The sequence below is a fragment of the Scyliorhinus canicula genome, chromosome 5 (genome assembly GCF_902713615.1).
Source record: "Scyliorhinus canicula chromosome 5, sScyCan1.1, whole genome shotgun sequence".
NCBI lineage: Eukaryota > Metazoa > Chordata > Chondrichthyes > Carcharhiniformes > Scyliorhinidae > Scyliorhinus > Scyliorhinus canicula.
The window spans coordinates 190,926,873-190,950,475 of record NC_052150.1 but is presented as its reverse complement, the minus strand read 5'-3'; the positions used below and the strand labels follow the sequence as shown (position 1 = coordinate 190,950,475).

Here is a 23,603-nt window from a genome sequence, read left to right as displayed (position 1 = left end):
CCACGAGCACCATTCTTCCTCCTTTTCTGGTTGCAGAGTAATATCGGGGGGGAAATATTAAAAACAATTATTTTTCAAATCACAACTGTACCATCAATCAAAACATGTTTGTACCACTCAAATACTGTTTCAATTTAAGAAAGTTTGGAAAGACTCGGAAATGTGCAAATGCATGTTTTTCAAACCTACGAGGACAAAGGCGATTTCTATTACCCAATTTATCCTCTTTTTTTTTTTCCTACCAGTTTTCAGCCCTCCCATACCTTCTGTCCTGCAAGCGATGAATTGTCACAAAAGTATGGTGCCACACAAGGTTTTGCCCTCCTACAGAACGACTATTCTTTATTTGACTTCGTAGACAGTGCGTACCAGTCGGCTATTTGTTATCATTGGTGAACTGGGAGTCTCAAGTGAGCCCAGTGCTGTTCTCATCGGACATTCACGCAAGTGCATTTCAGCAGTTGATGGTGATCATGAGAGCCAAATTGCCCCCACCTTGTTTAAAAATCTGTGCACTAAGATTAATAGTGACACCTTTGTTGCTGCTCCAGATGAGCTCCGTTCATCCAACTGTAGTTCAATCCAAGAAGTCAACTTCTTGGGATAAAGTAGAACATATGTTGGGAATATGAACCCATTTAACAAGGTGCATCGTATCTATGCTGATATAAGAGAGGGAGTTTAATATATCTGGTTATGTCATATCACTGTCTAGCTTGTTGATTTGTTAATTATGTCAGTTTTCTGCTGTGCTCAAAAATAGTGGATGTTATTTTCTGCAGGAAGTTAACTTTCACTGTGCTGTATTTCTGTTTCACTTTGCTTCTGTTTCATTCAACAACTTTGGGCAATTTGTGACAGAGATGCAGTATGTTTTGAAAATCTTTTTTAAACCACATTTTCAATCAAAAATGTTATCACATCTTAACCATTCTTTTGGCCAATTATATTTGACCTAGATAAGTGCAGACTTTTGCATTTGGGAGGGGGCAATGCCGTGCACTTACACTTGACATGGAAGTTGGTTGAGAAAGAAAAGTATCTGTGTCATTGACAATAATTCTCTAAAGGTTCATTATCAATGTAGATAAACCATAACCCAAGCAACTAGATTGTATTAATATTCAGTATAAAATGAAACACACTATTTTGAGCATTTAGAGCATTGCATCCAGTTTTGGTTCACTCCATAATATAGGGGGGGATACAGAGACAATGGGCAGGATTTTCCTGTGGGAACACCGGGAAACCCCATTGACAGTCCCATCACTGGCCAATGGTGGGGCCTCTCTATGCTGCAAAACATAGCTAGGAGTTGGAAGGGCGGGTGGCGGGGGGGGGGGGGGGGGGGGGGGGGGGGGGGGGGGGGGGGGGGGGGGCGCAGGAAATCCCACCCTACATGGCTATTGATAGATTATTTAAATTCATTAGATTGGGGAGACCAGAAATTATCCCTATAGATTATTGCAAGGGTGGTGATGGGTAAGATGTTAGGCAGTTCTTTTCCCCAGAGGTTTAGTTGACAGTCGGAACAATTGTCCGGTTGTGTGATGACTCTCTGGAAACCTTCAGAGAGCTCAACCAGCTCTTGAATGAGGCAGAGATTATATATTACAACAAGTAGGCGAATCATAGAATCAACAGTGCAGAAGGAACTAATGGTGAATGTGATATCTTGGATGATTTTCAAGTCACAGTGGAGTCAGAGAGAAACTTTAAGTATTTTCTGCTCAATTGAACTTCAGCTTTTGACTCTCCTCTGAGATCACGTGACTGCGGGTAGGTAGGGTTGTCTAATCCACTTCCTTCACAGTTGACAACTGCAAGAGGCAAAGTTGACGGACCAGTGGATCAGGTGGTCTTTTCCTGCTCATCATTTTGTGTATTAATAATTGTGTCTTAGACTGGCTGCTACCCACAATTGGGAATTTAAAACTATTTACAACCACAATGTGTAGCTTTAATTGCTCAGAAAAATACCATTACTGACACTAATTAGTAGTTGTATACATTACTAATTTGTAGGCAAGCCTCATGAATTGCCTTCACGTGGACTACAGTCATTAAGTTAATTTGTTCTTAATTTCAGCATTAAGTTGATTTGACAATGACTAACGGCACTTTGGGTCAAATTCGTTTGAAAGAAGCTTGGTGAACTTTAGAATTTAATTTTGTTGATTTTTTTTCTCTTAAAAATCCTAAACCTATGCCCACAATGTCTTTGCCAAAACATATCAAGTTCTCCCAGTTAAATCAGCTGAAGAGAACTTGTAATTTTTACCTTATTTATGGTGAATAATTTTCTGAATCAGTTTAATTAAACCATTTATTTATTTAAAAGTAAAACTATCTGACGAGGGAAGCAAAGCTATTAGACTGTCTGGGAGGCTCCACCATACTAATTGTAAAACGTACAGATTTGTAATATGACATATTGAACAATACTTCATATTTAGGTATTCCTGATGCTTTTTAAACATTGACTTTGTGAATAAAACCAAAAAAGTTTTTAATTGACCAGTAATCATTTCATCACCAACCAAAGAAAAACTCCTTTAATAAAAAAAAACTTTTGAGGTCTTACATGCAGGTTGAAGAAACTATTGAAAATTTAGCAATGACCATTTAGCCCAATATCATAGTTAGACTGATAGATCTAATTATCCAGGTGAGTAGTCTGAGACACTTTACCATGTTAATATGAATTTGCATGGCTTTAATCAAAAGACTCCTTTGAAGATAATTGAATGCTGTCATTATCAGCATTGGTCTTTGCAAGGAATTATCGGCAACAGTTTGAATCTAAACAATCATTAAATAATATTCTGAAGATTTAGCTTTAGTGTTGTCTTTTGGTGCTCCTCTTAGCCAATATTCCCATTTTGAAGAGGAGAAAATACCTTTTTTAGCTCTTTATTGCATTTCTTTTCTCCTCCCCATGTTTAATGCAAACCTGCAGCTCCCGACAGACTGGCCCAATTCACAGATTTTTAAATAGACTCCATCAATGCTGTTCCTTGGTAGACTGATGAGAAAGAACACTTGGGCAAATTAGATCATGTTTGTTGTTAAATGGGTCGTTTTTTTGAAGGCATTTCAATTTTTTTTTAAAAAATCCTTTGCATGAATAATTTCACGACTATCTTACTGGGGTGACATCTTTCAGATGGTGGTCTCCCATTTGGTGGGGAACACATTCCTGCCGATATCAGTTCCTGTGCTTTTCTTGCAAGATTGGCAGCAGTTTCCCGCAGCCATTAAATGCTCAGTGGGATGTGAATTGGCTTAAGTTAAGACGTGCCCCATCTGGGAGCAAGTGCCACCATAGAGAGCTTGATGGTCAATCAGATAATCGCAGCTTTGCACGCCCAACAGTGCCAGGTTCAAGCAGTGGTCACCTCTGGGACTACAGCCAGTTCCCCAAGAAGAGGAGCCAATGGAAGCCCAACTGAAGGCATTTCCAGCCTCTCAGCAGGGCCTGAAAACAGGCCTAATCAAGGGCTGGTGAGGTGGTTGGGTTGCAGGCTTTGAGAGGCCGGGTGAAGGGGGAGTGTTAATTGGAGTATGACCTTCGGGGGAGGGGGCCTCTAGTGGGCACAGGAGACCCCTAGAGGAAGTATGTACCAACCCGCATCTCTAAACCTGGCCTGTTCGCTTGGTGTGGACCACACTCTGCCACAGATAAAATACCGGCAGGATGAGGCACTTGAGTGGCCATTAATAGATCCAGGGGCAGACAGGTCACATCAGGCCCTCCATAAAGTGGGAGACAGAGGGAGGCAGGCGGTAGGAGACTGGCAAGCCACACACTGCATTTGCCCACTCCTCCTGCCTTCAAACCTGCCAGCGGGGTACTGTAAAATTCTGTCCTATGAGTAAGTGTTATAATTTATTACTCAATCCTGCAATAAATATAAAGATGGATTCCAATTTTTCGTAAACTGAAAAAGACTTGCCATATGAAATATGTACTTCAAAATTAACAAGAAATAAATGAAGCTCATTGTGTCTTTATTCATATTACGCAAATTTGCTAAGTCAGCAAATAGTCTTGCTCCTGGTAAAAGGCATGGTTGGAACCATAGAACTTTGCAGTGCAGAGTTTCAATCTGTGTCTGACCTAGCCACTTACTCAGGAAACGTAGTTAATTCCACGACCCTGTTTTCTGTCCAAAATCCTGCACACCCATATCCTTCAAGTTTTTGAACCTATTTTCCCTAAAATGATATGTTTGCTGCCTAATTTCCCCCTGTGGCAGAGCATGTCATGCTCCAACAAACCTCTGTATTAAGATTTTTTTCTAGGCTGTTGCATCATTTTCTGACTATCGTAAATTGATGAACCTCTTATCATTGACCCACCAGCGGCAATCAGCTTGCCTCCTTCACCTTATCAAAATCCTTTATGGTTTTAAAAAGAAACATCTTAGACTTCCCCTTAATTTTGGTAAATAAAACGGAAACTGTTACTTGGTTATGCCTAAATTTATTACATTTTTGTCAGAACATTCTTTCTTGGGTAGTTTAATTCCGGTTGAAGATCTGAGTTTAACAGTTTGTACGCTGTATCCCCCCCCCCCCCCCTCCCCCCCCCCCCCCCTCCCCCACCCCCCAAATGCTCACATGCAAATAGAAATTTCCAGTGATTCTATGGGATATGGGTACAGTCTTACAACAATTAAGATAAATTTCACCCCTCTATATTCTAGATTTTTGGAGAACACTGATTTTGATCACCACTGCTTTTAGGGCAGCTGTATTTATCATTTCAATGTGAAGCGGGATTCATTTTATAAACACATGCTAAATAAAAAGATCTGAAATTTCAGTTGAGTTGAAAGAACCATACTAGAAATGTTCTTGCCCTGTGTTAGCATTACTTGGAAGCAACTTTGTTGTGGAAATAGTTGAGTTTGGAATTTGTGGACAATTAATTTTCACTTTAGTGGATAAATCATCAATTGTCACCCGACTTGAGAGCTGGTTTAGCACAGGGCTAAATCGCTGGCTTGAAGGCAGGCCAGCAGCACGGTTCAATTCCTGTACCAGCCTCCCCGAACAGGCGCCGGAATGTGGCGACTAGGAGCCTTTCACAGTAACGTCATTTGAAGCCTACTTGTGACAATAAGCGATTTTCATTTTCATTTCATATTGCTACAACAGCAAAATACCACGGATGCTAAAAATCTGAAATAAAAACTAAGAACTTCTGGAAGTACTCGGCAAGTCAAACAGCATCTGTCGAGAGAGACGATAACGTTTCAGGTCCAGCTGATCTTTCACCTGCCCTGAAACATTAAGTCTGTTTCTTTCCACAGATGTTGCCTGACCTATGGAGAGTTATTACTTCCTGATCTGATGGCTGAAGTTCATTTGTTCTTGTTGGTAGGGTGCGGCTCTGCCCTAGAAAATTGTGTCTTTCTATTCCACCCGGGACTAACTTGATGAAAACTCTGCTGTTCTCATTAAGTACAGTTTGCTGGTGCTTGGCTGAGTTGTTTAATGGTATGCTGTGTGAAAGCAGAACATTCCATTTAAGAAGGTGCAAAGAAAAAATGGAAAACCTGTCTCACCGTGGAGAAGCAAAGCACTGTCTGTTATGCCACCATGTGTGACCATGACACTAGCACAGATTTCTGTATGCTGAACCAAAGCTGTAATTACCGCTGTCCTGTTGACGTGCTGTCATCAGTTTATTATTGAATGATGTAATGCAGTGAAGTACAGAATCCTGAAATAAGTGATTTTATCTTGTATATAATTATATCTGTGTATGTATAGGGGCTGGTTTAGCTCACCAGGCTAAATCGCTGGCTTTTAAAACAGACCAAGCAGGCCAGCAGCACGGTTCGATTCCCGTACCAGCCTCCCCGTACAGGCGCCGGAATGTGGCGACTAGGGGCTTTTCACAGTAACTTAATTGAAGCCTACTCGTGACAATAAGCGATTTTCATTTTCATTTCATATATTATTGTCGGGTTTAGCCCACTTGGCTCAACAGCTGATTTGTGATTGCAAAGCAAGGCCAGCAGCGTGGGTTCAATTCCCGTACCGGCTGAGGTTATTCATGAAGCCCCTGCCTTCACAGCCTTGCCCCTCGCCTGAGCTGTGGTGATCCTCAGGTTAAATCACCACCAGTCAGTTCTCCCCTTCAAAGGGGAAAACGGCCTCTGGTCATCTGGGAATATGGCGACTTTACCTTATATTTGTAGTGTGTGTAGCTGAAGAGAGGTGCAGACAGGCAATTAAAGTAGGCAATGTTGGGAACTTTATTTTAAAGCTAAACTTAACTTCAAAAGGCAAAAACATTCCTGGCCCAAAAAAAATCACATGCCTGTCGATTTGAAAATGTTACCAGTTGGAACAATACGACTCAATCTTCCCTTGTCCTGTTTGTTGTGCATGGCCATCTGCATTTCTTTCATATCTATCCCAGTGGCATTGAAATTTTCTCTTGCGAAAGTGAAAATATTTTCTCTATGTATGCCATGTCCATTTTCAGCCTTGGGGTTTAATTATTGTGTTTGAACATGTTTCAAGTTTTGACTTGATCTCTTTAACTACTGGATTTGTTCCAAGTTTTGACTTCACAGTTAGGCAGTTAGAGAAGCTTTTTTGTGTAGGATCTGGCCCCAAGTGGCGGTGTCCAGTGGACCAGAACATCTCGTCATGGAAACTGGCTGAATTTCCCAGAGAAGGATTTCCAAGGTGAAAGGACTTATAGTTCTATAATAGGTGAAGCAGTGACTCTCTTCCTGTTAAAACAAAGATAATTATGCATCCAACTTCCTCTTCCAATTTCTAATAGGTCAAATAAATATTTGGAAATGTTCCTAAGGAAGCAATCTTAGGAGCAACTAGAAAGGCTTTGAGTAGACTATGGATTATTTGTTGATCAAACACTCGTGTCCCTGTTTGATATATTTTAATCGTCAGTCTTTTAAAAAATGTATTATTGGAATAAACAGTCAATACTGCCCACAACCCAATCTGCTGTGACATCATTATGTGTCAACCATGCAGTATGGGACCAGAGGCCAATGTGAGTTAGGGTTCCAGGTTCCTGTCCTTGGAAGGACAGTCGTAAACCTCAAGCTTCGGCTGGTTAAACAAGTGCAACCAAGGTGGAATTGGCAAAACCAGCATGGACGAGTGGTGAATTTGAAATATAAGTGAGCGATGCCCCAAGCCATTCGTGCCCGTGTTTACTTTGATTCAAGATTCAATTTAGCAGATTAAATCCTGGCCCACAAAACTTTCCATCACCATCTCCCCCACCTCCACCCCAGGTTGAACTTGTAAGATTCTGCCAATCGTGCATGCTTCTCAACTTGAGCTAATTATCTTTGCGCATAAGCACGTTTCAGAAGTTATTTCCTCGCAAAAAGATATATAACATAAAAATGTTAATAATGTACAGCAATGAAACCATTAAATTGTTCAATATTTCTTCCGGTCATTATCAGTGGCCTTTAAATCCAATTATTCTCAGGCAGAGGACTAGGTACCCTTATCAAAACTGTACCACATGAGGACCCTTAATACACTAAAGGATATGTTTTAATAGAAACACCAAAATAAATGAATTGCATTCTATGATGCCACCAAAATTGTCTGGTTCTGGTGGTTATTCAAATGGTTTTAGTGTAAGCTCGAAGCCTAGCCTAATGAGCTGAGTTTTAAGCGGATTTCCCAGTTCACAACAAAGCATGAACCCAGTTTTGTTTTTCATGCTTCAGGATCTTTCCAAACAACTGTATTCCGTTCGTACAAGTTATCGTCCACTGCGATAACAATGGGGCATTTTCAAGTTGGCAGCCTGTGACTAGTGGAGTGCCGCTAGGATCAGTGCTGGGACCTCAATACATAGACAAAAAGAAAGTAATGCATTTACGTTTGTTGATGTAACAACGCAGGGGGTGTAATCTCTGAGGGGGGCACAAAGCTGTTGCAAAGAGATATAGGCAGTTGACGTGGGCAACAAGGTGGCAGATGGAATATCATGTGGGCAGTGTGAGATTATTCACTGATAGGAGGAATAGAAAAGCAGAATTTTTTGTTTCTGAGGAAGGGTGAACGAACCATGTAAATACTCGTACAAGGAACACAAGTTGCCATGTGGGTGCAACAAGCAATTAGGAAGGCAAATGGCGCGTTGGCCTTTTATGCAGGGTGATTGGAATACCAGAGTATGGCAGTCCTGCTGCAATTGTGAAGGGCTTCAGTGAGGCCACACCTAGAATACTGTGTGCAGTTTTGGTCTCCACATTTTAGGAAGGAGACAGTGGAGGCAACGCAACCAAGGCTCACGGGAGTGGTACATGACCGAGTTGTTCTCTGATGAGAGACCGAGTAAATTGGATCTATACTCTGGAGTTTAGAAAAATGAGAGGCAGCTTTATTGAAATACATCAGGTTCTTCAGGGGCTTGAGAATGTAGATACTGAGAGTTTATTTCCCCTGGCTGGGGGAATCACGAACACAGTCTCCGAAAAAGGGGTCAGTTATTTAGGACTGAATTAGGAAAGATTTCTTCGCTTGAACGATTTTGAATCTTTGGAATTCTCAACCCCAGAGGGTTGTAAATGCTCCATTTTTGAATATATTTAAGGCTGAGGCAGACAGATATTTGGTGTCTCAGCGAATCGAGGTATATTCAGAACAGGTGGGAAAGTGGAACTAAGGTTGTTGACCAGCCGGACCGTACTGAATGGCAGAGCTCGATGGTCTGTGTTATTTTATCTTTCTCTAGATCGTGAATTCATCAAATTCCTCCGGTTAATCATCGGGACGGCCAAAGTCGCCCAAGATGAGTTGTTCGCCGTTGCTACTGACTTTGTAGAAGCAAACGTGCACCTGATTGCAGTGTTTTCTTTCTGTAAAACTGACACGATGGTTCACAAAAGTGGGGCCAGCTATCTGTCGCAACGGTGTGGAAATATATCCAATGTAATGTTGCCTTTGTCAATCTATAAGGATTGTTCTTTGTACCTAGATCAGGTGGCCCAGTGATGATTACGGTGAGGGCACATTCCTACACTGAAATGTGGCGCAGAACTGAGCTTCAATCTGTGTCCTATTTATCAACATGATCACTTAGTGCCACCTCTATAAAGTTTCTGGCCTCCTCAACTCCGCTGTGGTGTTATCCAGAATTGTTTTGTCATGGCAATGCTCAATGACTCTAATGCCCACTTGCAGACCTCCTATTCATAGAAATTAAAGAATCCCTACAATGCAGAAGGAGGCCATTTGGCCAATCGAATCTGCACCGACCCTTCGAATGAGCACTCCACCTATGCCCACCCCAACATACCCCCACAACCCCATAACCTCACCTGTCCATCCTTGGACACTAAGGGCAATTTATCATGTGTATTTACCCCGTGCATCTTTGGACTATGCTCGGAAACCAGAGCACCCGGAAGAAACCCACGCCGACACGGAGAGAATGTACAAACTCTGTACAATGACCCAAGGCCAGAATTGAAAATGGGTCCCTGGCACTGTGAGGCAGTAGTGCTAACCGCTGTGCCACCGTGCCACCCCTCCTGAACTCTTGACTGTTCAAAACCCAGCCTACTGGATCCAGTTAAACATTGAGTCTTAAGCCTATCTTCCCAAGTATGATTTTTACCTGCTTCCCCCCCCCCCCCCCCCCCCCCCCACCCCAGCATAACAAATGACAGTCTTTCTTCTGTCTTGTACTGTATCTTTACCCCTCATGTTCCTTATTTCCATCATATCCTCCAGACCTCTTACTCTGTTTGACTAAATCTAGATGGTTGGATTTTGTTACTACTTTCAGATTCTCTCTCTGTTTTGTTTTGAACAATCTCTCAATTTACATTATCAGTTTAGTGTTGGGGTGAAGCAGAATTCCTTTCCACCAAGTTTAAACTCATGATACAAATGTCCCTCGTGGAATTGTGATAAATGTATTTTGAGCCCTTTGAATAATTGATCAGAAGTACGTGGTATTTTCCTGGTTCATGTGTTAGATTAGAGAATGGGGTGTGCATAGATAATTAGCCATAGTCCACAAGTTAGACAAAGACATGGGGCTATATAGCTTGAGTGACACCACTCCACTGCAAGCATAGGGCAAGGCAAGAGGATAGGACTCCATGAAGTACGACAGCTGGTACAGGGATTGAACCTGTGCCATCAATGCCATTTTTCACCACAATCCATCCAACTGAGCTACCTGATCCCCGTGAATATGAGAGAATTGGATGCCTCAGTCTTTGACAAAATAAGTGAAATGTATCATGAAGTTACCTTGCAAACATATTCAGAGAAAGCTCTTAAAACCTACCCCTAAATAGCTGAAATTTGTCCCTGCTCCATAAAAATTGTGGGTTTGCGGAATTTGAGAAACAGTTTCTTCATACTTGCTTCATAAGTGCTAGTGGTTGTTAGGATTTAAAGAATTTCATTTTAAGCTTCAGTGGGCCATGAACTAATACTAAAGTGTGTTTTTTCTCTCCAACAGCTCTTGAAATAGTTATAGATTGGTAAAGCACATTGCTAGAACCGTATTGCCAGAATCATTGTTAATCCAGAATTGTGCAGGTGCATATTCTATCTTCGATGGTATTGCAGAGAGTGAAGACAGTGTATTCTTCAGCTGAAGAGTGTTTAGAAGGCATGGCAGAATTGGACCAGCAGATATAGATGTAGATATAATTCAATGTCCATAAAATAATAATAACCTTTTATTGTCACAAGTATGAAGTTACTGTGAAAAGCCCCCAGTCGCCACATTCCGGCCCTTGTTCGGGTAAGCTGGTACGGGAATTGAACCCGCACTGGACTTGCTCTGCATCACAAACCAGTTGTCTGGCCCACTGAGCTAAACCAGCCCGCAAACGTCGGCCATTTACCTATCGAATCTCCTCCGCCATTCAATGAGATCATGACTGGGCAGCACGGTAGCATAGTGGTTAGCCCAGTTGCTTCACAGCTCCAGGGTCCCAGGTTTGATTCCCGGCTTGGGTCACTGTCTGTGCGGAGTCTGCATGTACTCCCTGTGTGTGCGTGGATTTCCTCCAGGTGCTCCGGTTTCCTCCCACAGTCCAAAGATGTGCAGGTTAGGTGGATTGGCCATACTAAATTGCCCTTAGTGTCCAGAAAGGTTAAGTGGGGTTATAGGGATAGGGTGGAGGTGTGGGCTTGGGTAGGGTGCTCTTTCCAAGGGCCGGTGCAAACTCGATGGGCTGAATGGCCTCCTTCAGCATTGCACATTCTATAATTCTATGACTGATAAGATATGATAATCCTCAACTCCACTTTTCCACCTTATCCCCATAACCTTTGATTCCCTTACTATTTAGATACCTATTTATCTCAGCCTTTAAAATACTTATAGACCCAGCCTCTACAGCTCTCTGTGGTAAAGAAATCCGCAGATTTGCTACCCTGTGAGAGAAGAAATTCCCCCTCATTTCCGTCTCAAATGGCTGACCCCTTACTCTGAGATTATGCCCTCTCGTCCTAGACTCGCCCACAAGGGGAAAACAACCTCTCATCATCCATTCTGTCTTGCTTGCTGAGAATCCTGCATGTCTCAATAAGATCACCCCTCATTCCTCTAAACTTCAATGAGTACAGCCCAACCTACTCAACCTCCCCTCATAAGAAAATGCCTCCATAGCTGGGATCAACCTAATGAACCTTCTCTGGACTGCTTCCAATGCCTGTATATCTTTGCTGGGATCAGGGGGCCAAGTTTCTCATTCTCAAATTCTAAATTCTACCATGTTATGTTCACTGTTTTCTAAGGGATTTTTTACTCTCGAGATTTTATATTAAATCTGCCTCATTGCACATTACCAAACCCAAATAGCCTGATTCCTGGTTGGATCCACAACACATTGTTCCAGGAAACTGCCCCAAATACACTCTATGAATTCTTCTTCATGGCTACCTCTGCCAATTTGAGTTTCCCAATCTACATGATTAAAGTACTGCCTATTTTACATGCCCCCATTACCTTCTGATTTCTTCTCCACCTTGCTGTCTGGCTACTGGCTAGAATTCTCCAGCCATTCGCTGGTGGCGGGATTCCATTTTCCCACCAGGAGTAAATCCCTGCCTGCGGATTTCCCAGGGGCGTGGGGTAGCTTCAATGGAAATTTCCATTGACAGCAGTAGGAGTAGAGAATCCACCATCAGGGAGCACCATGCTGCCTCCCGCTGACAAGAAACACGCAGCTGGGAGGTCGAAGATTCCCGCCCACTGTTAGGGGCCTACACACTACTTCCACCAGTGCCGCAAGATTGTTTCTTGCTCTTGTACTTATTCCATCTCATACTAATAAAGTTAATCCACCATCCTTGCCTTCCTGCTTGTCCTTATGAAAAGTCACATAGCTCTGTATATTTAGTTCCCAATTTTGATCTCCTTGTAATCTCTGTAATGGCTATACGATCATGCCCATGAACCTCAATTCATGTGTTAATTTATTTATTTTGTGCAGAATGCACTGCTCATTTAAGTAAAGAGCCATTAATTTTGCCTTGTTAGAGTTAAAGGTCAATGTTCCATTTGCCTTCCCCATTACTTACCGAACTTGCAAACTATCTTTTTGATTTATGCAGAAGGACTCCCAAATCCCGCCGTGCTGCTCCTTTCTGAAGCCTTTCTCTATTTGAATATTCGGTTCCTTTGTTCTTCCCACCAAAATGATTAACTTCACATTTTCCTACATTATATTCCATCTGCCAAGTTTTTGCTCACTCGCTAATTCTGTCTAAATCTCTCTAGACTTTGTGTCAACCTCAACTACTTGCCTTCCCATCTATTTTTGTGTCATCCGCAAACTTGGCAATGGTACATCCACTTCCCACTTTAAAGCCCTGTGTTCTGTGCTCATTTCTATACTTCCAATATAAATTCCTATGTTCTACTTTCACATATTCTTGTCATGTTGTAAATAGACCCGGTGACCACTGTCAGCGATGCATTGACTGTGGTTCTGTTTTTCAGAGGCTCTAATCATCTGCCTGTTAGCTTTCCCATGTGACCTATTTGCTGCATGCACATCGGCTGCCATACAGGCTTAGAAAAAGGTGTAGTTATACTTCGCGAATAGAACTTTATCCTGAGGATGTGGCAGGAGCAGTCAAGTACAAGTTTTTTCTTATTTGCACATCATTACGACACGCATTTTCTCAATGTCTTGACTGTAGAAAAGTCTCGACTGCCAAAAAGTATGTCGAGAAACTGCACAAACTGGGATAGCGATCCAGTTAGTAATAGAGATCAAGCTATTAAAAGGAGAGGAAATTTGAAGAAAAATAGTCCAATATAAGGTACAAGAGGTAGGTTTTGAGGATGCTTTGAGGTGGGGAGAAATGTAATGTGTACATTCGGAATGCAAAGCCATGATGGTTCAAGGTCCTGTTGCTCATGCTGAATCAGAGGGAAGGAATCGGGAGGAATGCACAAAAGTCTAGATTCATTGTTTTGTTCATTCTTGGAATGTTGGCGTCACGTACTTAGGCCACCATATATTGCCTAACTGTCTTTGAAAAGAACTTGTCTTCTTGAACGTCTGTCTGTGCGGAGTCTGCACGTCCTCCCAGTGTGTGCGTGGGTTTCCTCCGGGTGCTCCGGTTTCCTCCCACAGTCCAAAGATGTGCGGGTTAGGTGGATTGGCCATGCTAAATTGCCCGTAGTGTCCTAAAAAGTAAGGTTAAAGGGGGGGTTGTTGGGTTACGGGTGTAGGGTGGATACGTGGGTTTGAGTAGGGTGATCATTGCTCGGCACAACATCGAGGGCCGAAGGGCCTGTTCTGTGCTGTACTGTTCTATGTTCTATGAACCTCTGCAGTTCATGTGGTGTAGGTACACCCAGAGCGCTGTTAGAGTTCCAGTATTTTGTCCTAGCGACAGCGAACAAATGGCGACATAGTTCTCAGTCAGGATGGTTGGTGGCTTGGAAGTGAACTTCCAGGTGGTGGTGTTCTCTTGGATCTGCTGCCCTTGTCCCTTTAGGTGATGGGAGGCATGGGTTTGGAAGGTGGTGTGTGAGGTGACTTCCTGCAGTGTATCTTGTAAAGGTCCACACTACTGCCAGTATGTTTCGGTGGTGGAGAAAGTGAATGCTTGTGGATTGGTGCCAATCAAATGGGCTACTTTGCCTTGGATAGTGTCAAGCTTCTTGAGTGTTGTTGGAGCTGCACTCATCATTCAGGATAACTAATGTACATACATTGTCTAAAATTAATATAATTTGAACGTTAATTAATTTCAAGCAAAAAGGTCAATTTCATTTTACCACAAAGATGCACCTGACATAATGCGTGTTTGCATTAATTGCTGCACAAATTTGGCATCCCATGCAATCTCAGTATTTCTAACATCCACTATGTAGTGTGTCTCACTTCCCGCTCAAATATTTCAGCCCTTGAGTCATCTTCAGGAGCTGTAGTATTTCATCCAAAGTTCTCAGACGTGGTTACCAGCAATAGGGCTCATGTCTCCCAACCTTTTACTTTGATCACAGTAGTCCTCATGGCATAAAATCACTTGTCCAACCCCTTCAGACGCTCTGGACTCTGGCAACATTAGAACAGCAGCAATAGGTCTTGTCCAGTCCACAATTTATTACCCTTCCTGTCCTCAGCTCTTTGCTCTTTCCAATTGTACAACACACAAAGTAACAGCCTTTGTCCTATTCTCAGAAATGTGCTTCAACAGCAGGAACTGTTTGAAGACTGCCAAGCAGAAAACAATTCCATTTGGAGAGGACATGACTTGTTTTCTCTTCGCAAAAATTCCCGGTGTGTTCTGAACTGCCAAACAGAAAACATTAGCTGACTCAACCCTGCTATGATTAACTACCTATTTACCTTTTGTTTCTTCACTGTTCATCCTCATGGCCACCTCGAGTGGCATGGAGCCTAATGATGTCATAATCAGAAAACCAATTAAACCTCATTCAGAATGTTCCCAACCTTAGTCTCAAAGGGACATCATACAAAAGAAAATACAGGCTTTTCCCAGTGCACGAGTTCTCACACCTTTATATGTGTAACTTTATAGTAGGCTTTGTTGGGTCATTGTTAACATTTTCTGAATTATTTATTTTTGCAATGCGTCAGGCAATTTGAAACTTTCTATGGAAATTTCAAAACCTTTTAAAGGTCATTTGCAAGCGTTAAGAATTTCCAACAGAAGACGGGAGGAATTGGATATGTTTTAACTCTCTAAACCCCTACATCATAAGATCTCAAAGATTCGGATGAAGGTGACATCTCAGCCCATTACATTTTTAGAATTCCAATCCTATTTCCAACGCAGGATGTAGCTGTTTCTTAAAAGTGTGTTGCACCTGTTTCTCGCTGTTGCAAATAAAGTTGCTGAAATATTAGATGCACTTATCATTATTTTTTGCCGTAGCTTTAATAACAAACTCCATTTATACTCACTGCCATTATGGGTTAATTTAAAATGGACTAGTTTGGAATGTAAGTTTATAAAATCATTCAAATCTTTAGTTCAGATCTTGTTTTTGCAAAACTGTAATTCTTGTTGGGAATCAATTAATGCCAACAGCAAAATGCAGTTCAAATAGTTCATTGCCTTTGAAATGTTGTCTAATCTATTAATAAGGAAGGAGGCTACCTCATTTAGTATTTGGTTTAAAAGCTGGTGCTGTAACAGACAATATTTTAAAAATCTAACCTGTTTTATGTTTTATGTGCATTTATATTTTTCTATATTAGAAAGCAGAGGATGATGATTTGGTGCTTACACCTGATGGTACCAGGGAGTTCTTGACTTTTGAAATTCCTCTCAATGACACTGGATCTGCAGGTCTTGGGGTTAGTGTCAAAGGTAATCGATCAAAAGAGAACCATGCTGATTTGGGCATATTTGTGAAGTCCATCATCAATGGAGGAGCAGCATCCAAGGTAAGTCAGTTTGGCATCCAGGAGCTAATTAAGTCTAATAATTGTTTGTTTAAAGGATACATGAACAAAAATTTTGGTTGTTACAAATGTTATCCCACCCTCACCCTCCACTCTGCAGAACATGTTGACTCCCTAATGCAATATAGTACTTGCTGGGTCCAGTCACCTACTGGTATCTCATTAGAATGTGAGTCTTGAATAGCATCAGGTGAGCCTGATCCTATCCTCACAAGAGATCTGCACATCTACACCCTATTATAGAAAGGATATTATTAAACTAGAAAGAGTGCAGAAAAGATTTACATTTACTAGGATGCTATTGGGACTTAATGGTTTGAGTTATAAGGAGAGGCTGGACTGTAAACTAGACTTTTCTCCCTGGAGCGTAGGAGGCTTAGAAGTGATCTTACAGAGGTCCATAAAATAATGAGGGGCATAGATAAGGTAGATAGTCAACATCTTTTCCCAAAGGTAGGGGAGTCTAAAACTAGACAGCATAGGTTTAAGGTGAGAGGAGAGAAATACAAAAGGGTCCTGAGGGGCAATTTTCTCAAACAGAGGGTTGTGAGTATCTGGAAAGAGCTGTCAGGTGCAGTAGTAGAGGTACATACAATTTTGTCCATTTGGACAGTTTTATAGGTATGGAGGGATATGGGCCAAATGTGGGCAATTGGGACTAGATTAGTGGTAAAAACTGGGCGGCATGGACAAGTTGGCTGAAGAGCCTGTCTACACGCTGTAATCCTTTATGATTCTATATGCGGTTCAAATAGAGGCCACTGGAGCATGACAGAAACAAAGACCCTAACTCCGTTTCCTGTCCCCTTACCCAGGATTTTTCGGATACATCAGCACTTCTACTGGCACAATGGGGGAGAGCAGTGGACGAGTTAGCACTGATCAACAAAAACCTCCGCACCCCTTCCCCTGAATAGAGCAATGTGGCACTTGTCACTCAATACTTCACTTAATCACTGAAATTCAACTTAATGAAGATTTGAAAGTTGACACAATTGTTGACGGCTGCTTAATATGTGCTCTTCAACATTTTTAATATCGTTCAAAGATCATCCGTCCAGAATCTTCTGGCAAGTTTCAGTTTAACTGCAGCATTTAAAAAAAAAATTAATTTACGAGATGTGGGCATCTTTGGCTGGGTGAGCATTTGTTGCCCATCTGTAACTGCCCTCCATATCAGAAGGCATTTGAGAGCCAACCAGTTCGCTCTGGGTCCGGAGTTACGTGTAGGCCAGACTGGGTAAGGCGGCAGATTTCCTTCCCTGGAGGACATTAGTGAACCAGATGGGTTTTTACAACAATCAACAATAGGTTCATGATCATCATTAGACTTTTTTAATTCCAGATTTTTAAAAAAATGGAATTCAAATTTCACCATTTGCCATGGTGGGATTTGAACGCCAGTCCCCAGATCTTGCCCTCGTTGTCTGAACTCCTAGTCTCGTGAAAATACCGCCACTTCACCACCTTCCAGCATAGGGGCTGTTCTGTTTTTTTTTTCCCCTGAAGAAGTTTGTACATCAATGATTTATGCAGATTTTAATCAGGAACATCATAAATCTATGCCCAGAATTAGAACAAACAAGTAGCTCTTCAAACGAGTGAGCAAATGATCAGATGTAAATCTTTTTTTAAAATTGTAAATCCTGCAGGGAGAAAAGTGAAGTGGTTTGTTGCGATAAGTATACAAACATTTACGAGGGGGTAAAAGACAAATATGATTTTAACATCAGTAAGAAATTCTTTTGGTATTACAACAACTAATGTAAGTGCCAATGACCTTGAAGTCAATGATTCAAAAAATTCGAATGAGCATCAAATCAGTATTGCAATGGAACATTTTATACCTGTATTTATTGGTCAAGGTGGTGAAAATGCCTGCCCTAAACTGTGGCAATCAAATTAGAATTAGCAACTCTTTGAAATATGATTAAATTCTTAGGGCGCGATCTAACGGCCGTGTCAAACCGGGCATGTATCCTTGTGAGCCGATTAGATCATGGGAGTGTCCGAAATCGGGAATTGTGCCAGGCGCCGGTCAGGTTCCGATCTAACCGGCCGGCTCCTGTTAGCGAGATCCGGATCCCACAGCAATGTGACAAGAAACCAATAATCACCAATTAAGGCCAATCTCCAATCGTAAACGGGAAGGACCCCCTATCTTCTCTCGTGATGTAACCGGCTCCCTAGCAAGAGATCACCTGGCCAGTGATTTGTACTGGTCTGCACGAACGTGGACCAGGCATCACGGCATCTGGGGGGTCTCCCAGGCCATTGGAGATAACTGGGTGGTCAGGGAAAGGGCAGGGTGGCACCCTGGCTTTCCCTCTGCCAACTGTGGACATTGGCACTGCCAGCCTGACACCCAAGGTGGGGGGGGGGCATGCCCAGGAAAGGAAGGTTGGGGAAGTGTTATGAAGGGTGGGTGGGGGTAAAGGGGGGGGTGCATTAAAGCGCCTCCAGGAGGTTTGGGGGATGTGAAGGATGGGGGTCCTGAAGGTAGAGGGTGCTGAAGAGTGGCATGGGAAGGTCTAAAAGGGGGGTCCTGGGTGACCCCATAGTGGCATATCCTCACTTGGGGGGTCTGGGGTAATGCCCATGTGTGTGGGGGGGGCATTGCCCATGGGTGGGGTGGGTAACATTGCCCATGGGTGGGGGGGGGGGTGTGCAGGTCTGGGGTACCTTCAAGGTCACAGAGGTCGGGTAACCTTTCAAAATGGTGGCCCAATCTCTGAGGAGTCGATCTGGCAAGCATGTTCAGCTCCCCAGTGATGGAAAAAATTCTAAAGTATGGGCCTGACCTGGGAGAAACTCAAAGAAGTGATTGATTGTGGTTAGATAGCCGTGGGGAACTCATCGACAGAGCCGGGGTGAAACACCAAGCAAAACCCACCACAAATAACACTGACAAACTTTTCTGTTAGATTGCGCCCTTCGTCTGCTGAATACGGGTTTGAACAAAGACTCAAATAAAACCTGTGAGACATTGAGATATTTATTCATGAGTTTCAAGAATAATTCATTCACTTGGATTATCTGGCAAGATGCAGCTAACATGCATTTATATTTACTGAACAAATTCTTTATGCCTTTTCAGAAAGTTATCCATCCATTGGCACATGGCCTGATATAGATTTCAATGAATTTCAATAATTAGTCTTTTTTAATAAACATTTTATTGAGATATTTCTTTGGCATTTTAACAGCAACAAAATCAACAATGTACATAACAAGGAAAATATTAACATAGTGCAAATACCTCCTCCCTCTCCCACAGGTCCCACCATCTCTCTCCCCCTCCCCCCCCCCCCCCCCAGCTTCTGCTGACGATTAATTCTCTGCGAAGAAGGCGCCGAATGGTTGCCACCTGCGGGCGAACCCTAACAGTGACCCTCTCAAGGCGAACTTGATTTTCTCCATGCAGAGAAAGCTCGCCATGTCTGATAGCCAGGTCTCCGATTTCGGGGGCTTCGAGCCCCTCCATGCGAGTAATATCTGTCTCCCAGCTACCAGGGAAGCAAAGGCCAGAATGTCTGCCTCTTTCTCCTCCTGGATTCCTTGATTCTGCAACACCCCGAAGATTGCCACCTCTGGATTTGTTGCCACCCTTGCATTTAATACCTTGGACATGGCGTCGGCAAACCCCTGCCAAAATCCCCTCAGCTTTGGACATGCCCAGAACATGGTTCGCTGGTCCAATCCCCCCCCCCCCCCCCCCCCACCCCCAACCTCCCGCACATTTCGTACACCTGTTCTCCACCCCAAAGAATCTGCTCATCTGGGCCACTGTCATGTGAGCCCGGTGAACAACCTTAAATTGGATCAGGCTGAGCCTGGCACATGTTGCGGTCGCGTTGACCCTACTCAACGCGTCCGCCCAAAGGCCCTCTTCTATCTCTTCCCCCCCCCCCCCCCTCCACCCACCCCCACCTTTTAAAAAAATAATTTTTATTCAAATTTTCACAAAATATCAATAACAGAAAATACTAAGAACAGAAAGAACAAACCCCCCCCCCCCCCCCCCATGTATACAAAAAAGAAGAAATAAATTAATGCCCGTCATTAGCAAAGAACAAATATCCACGTCCCTTCAGCCCAAAACAAAGATACGGTTCCTCTTCCTCCCCCCCGGGTTGATGCTGCTGCTGCTGGCCTTTTTCTACCGTTCTGCCAGGAAATCCGGGATTGGTTGCCACCTCCTGAAGAACCCCTGCACTGATCCCCTTAGGGCAAATTTCACCCTCTCCAATTTAATAAACCCCGCCATGTCATTGATCCAGGCCTCCACGCTTGGGGGCCTCGCATCCTTCCACTGAAGAAGGATCCTCCGCCGGGCTACCAGGGACGCAAAGGCCAGAATGCCGGCCTCTGTCGCCTCCTGCACTCCTCTGCAACCCCAAATATTGCGAGCCCCTAGCCCGGTTTGATCCTGGATCCTACCACCCTCGACACCGTCTTTGCTACGCCCTTCCAAAATTCCCCCAGCACTGGGCATGCCCAGAACATATGGGCATGGTCTGCTGGGCTCCCTTCGCTCCCAAAGAACCGGCTGATCCTTGTCCCGGTCATGTCAGCCCTATGCAGCACCTTAAACTGTATGAGGCTAAGCCTCGCACAAGAAGAGGAGTTCACCCTTCCTAGGGTGTCCGCCCACGTCACCTCCTCAATCTCCTCACCTAGCTCCTCCTCCCATTTACCCTTCAGCTCCTCCACCGAGGCCTCGTCTACCTCCTCCATCACTTGGTACGATGCCGAGATCCTCCCCTCTCCAACCCACACCCCCGAGAGCACCCTGTCCTGGACCCCACGCGGCGGCAGCAGAGGGAACTCCGTCACCTGCCGCCTGACACCCTTACCTGCATGTACCTAAAGGTGTTCCCCGGGGGCAGCCCGAACTTCCCTTCCAGCTCACCCAGGCTCGCAAACTTCCCGTTTACAAACAGGTCCCTCTACCTCCTAACACCTGCCCTGTGCCAACTCAGGAACCCGCCATCAATTCTCCCCGGGACAAACCTGTGGTTCCCCTGTATCGGGGACCCCATCGAGGCCCCCACCACCCCCCGTGCCGTCTCCATTGCCCCCAAATTTTGAGGGTAGCCGCCACCACCGGGCTCGTGGTATACCTCATTGGAGGGAGCGGCAGCGGCGCCGTTACCAGCGCCTCCAGGCTCATGCCCACACAGGACACCATCCCCATCCTCTTCCATGCTGCCCCTTCCCTGTCCATTACCCACTTACGCACCATTGCTGCGTTGGCAGCCCAATAATACCCACAGGTTGGGCAGCGCCAGCCCCCCTCATCCCTGCCCTGCTCCAAGAACACCCTTCTCACCATCGGGGTCCCGTGCGCCCACACAAACCCCGTAATGCTCCTGTTAGCCCGCCTGAAAAAGGCCTTCATGATAAGGATGGGGAGGCACTGGAACAGGAACAGGAATCTCGGGAGCACCGTTATCTTGACTGATTGCACCCTACCCGCCAGAGACAGCGGCAACATGTCCCATCGCTTGAACTCCTCCTCCATTTGCTCCACCAGCCTTGTGAGGTTAAGCTTATGCAAGGCCCCACTGCTCCTGGCCACCTGGACCCACAAGTACCTGAAGCTCCTCTCCGCCCTTTTTAGTGGGAGCCTACCAATCCCCCCCCTCCTGGTCCTCCGGGTGTACAACGAACAGCTCGCTCTTCCCCAAGTTGAGCTTGTACCCCGAGAAATCCCCAAATTCCCGGAGAATCCTCATCACCTCCGGCATTCCCTCCACTGGGTCCGCCACATACAACAATAGGTCATCCGCATAGAGCGACACTCGGTGCTCCTCCCCACCCCGCACCAGCCCCCTCCAGTTCCTCGACTCCCTCAGGGCCATGGCCAGGGGTTCAATTGCTAGCGCAAAAAGCAGGGGGGACAAGGGACACCCCTGCCTCGTCCCTCGGTATAACCGAAAATACTCCAACCTCCTCCTATTCGTGGCCACGCTCGCCATCAGGGCCTCATATGACAGCCTCATCCACCTGACAAACCCCTCCCCAAACCCAAACCTTTCCAGCACCTCCCACAAGTACCCCCACTCAACCCTATCAAAGGCCTTCTCCGCGTCCAACGCCACCACTATCTCCGCCTCCCCATCTACCGCCGGCATCATTCTAACATTCAAGAGCCTCCGTATGTTAGTGTTCAGCTGCCCCCCCTTCACGAACCCCGTTTGATCCTCGTGGATAACCTGCGGCACACAGTCCCCTATCCTCGTGGCTAAGATCTTCGCCAACAGCTTGGCATCTACATTTAAGAGTGAGATTGGCCTGTATGACCCACACTGCAGGGGATCCTTGTCCCGTTTAAGGATCAAGGAAATCAGCGCCCGAGATATCGTCGGAGGCAGAGTCCCCCTTCCCTTCCCTCGTTCAAAGTCCTAACCAATAGGGGGCCCAGCAGGTCTGCTTACATTTTATAGAATTCGGCCGGGAACCCATCCGGCCCCCGCGTCTTCCCCGACTGCTTGCTCCCTATCCCTTTAACCAGCTCCTCCAGCTCAACAGGCGCCCCCAGTCCCTCCACCTGTCCCTCCTCCACCCTCGAGAATCTCAGCCGGTCCAAAAAGCGCCCCATTCCCCCCTCCTCCGCTGGGGTTTCGGACCGATACAGTTCCTCATAAAAGTCCCTGAAGACCCCATTAATGTCTACCCCCCTGTGCACCACATTTCCTCCCCTATCCTTAACTCCACCAATCTCCCTGGCCGCATCCCGGTTATGGAGCTGGTGTGCCAGCATCCTGCTCGCCTTCTCCCCATGTTCATACACCGCTCCCTGTGCCTTCCTCCACTGAGCTTCCGCCTTTCTGGTGGTTAGCAAGTCGAACTCAGCCTGGAGATTACGCCGCTCCCTCAGCAATCCCTCCTCTGGAGCCTCCGCGTATCTCCTGTTCACCCTCACCATCTCCTCCACCAGTCTCTCCCTCTCTCTCTGCTCTCTCCTCTCCCTGTGAGATCAACTCCCCCCTAACCACCGCCTTCAGTGCCTCCCAGACCGTCCCCACGCAGACCTCCCCATTGTCATTGGCCTCCAGGTACCTCTCGATCCATCCTCGAACCCGCCCGCCCACCTCCTCATCCGCCAGCAGCCCCACCACCAAGCGCCAAAGCGGGTGCTGGTCTCTCTCCTTCCCCAGCTCGAGGTCCACCCAAGGCGGGGCATGGTCAGAAATGGCTATCGCCGAATACTCAGCATCCTCCACCCTCGCAATCAGCGCCCTACTCATAATGAAAGAATCAATCAGGGAATAGGCCTTATGCACATGGGAGAAGTGTGAAAATTCCCTGGCCCTCGGCCTCGCAAACCTCCATGGATCCACCCCTCCCATCTGGTCCATAAACCCCCTCAACACCTTAGGTGGCCTCCTACCCATCCTGGATCTGGATCGATCCAGTGGCGGATCCTGCACCGTGTTGAAATCCCCCCCCATTATCAGGCCCCCCGCCTCCAAATCTGGAATACGGCCCAACATGCGCCGCATGAAACCCGCATTGTCCCAATTCGGGGCGTATACATTGACCAGCACCACCCGCTCCCCCTGCAGCCTGCCGCTTACCACCACATACCTCCCGCCGCTGTCTGCCACCACATTCGACGCCTCAAACGACACCCTCTTCCCCACCAGGGTCGCCACC

At 45.1% G+C, this 23,603-nt stretch overlaps 1 protein-coding gene across 9 annotated transcripts in view; it reads left to right on the top strand.

Moving 5' to 3' along the window:
- LOC119966499 (partitioning defective 3 homolog) overlaps window positions 1-23,603 on the top strand; it is a 939,848-nt gene that overhangs the window by 566,057 nt on the left and 350,188 nt on the right. For all 9 annotated transcript variants that reach the window (XM_038798290.1, XM_038798285.1, XM_038798283.1 and 6 more), the window contains one exon: window positions 15,735-15,923. In XM_038798290.1, the coding sequence (XP_038654218.1) occupies window positions 15,735-15,923 (189 nt within the window). The remainder of the gene's footprint in view (window positions 1-15,734; window positions 15,924-23,603) is intronic.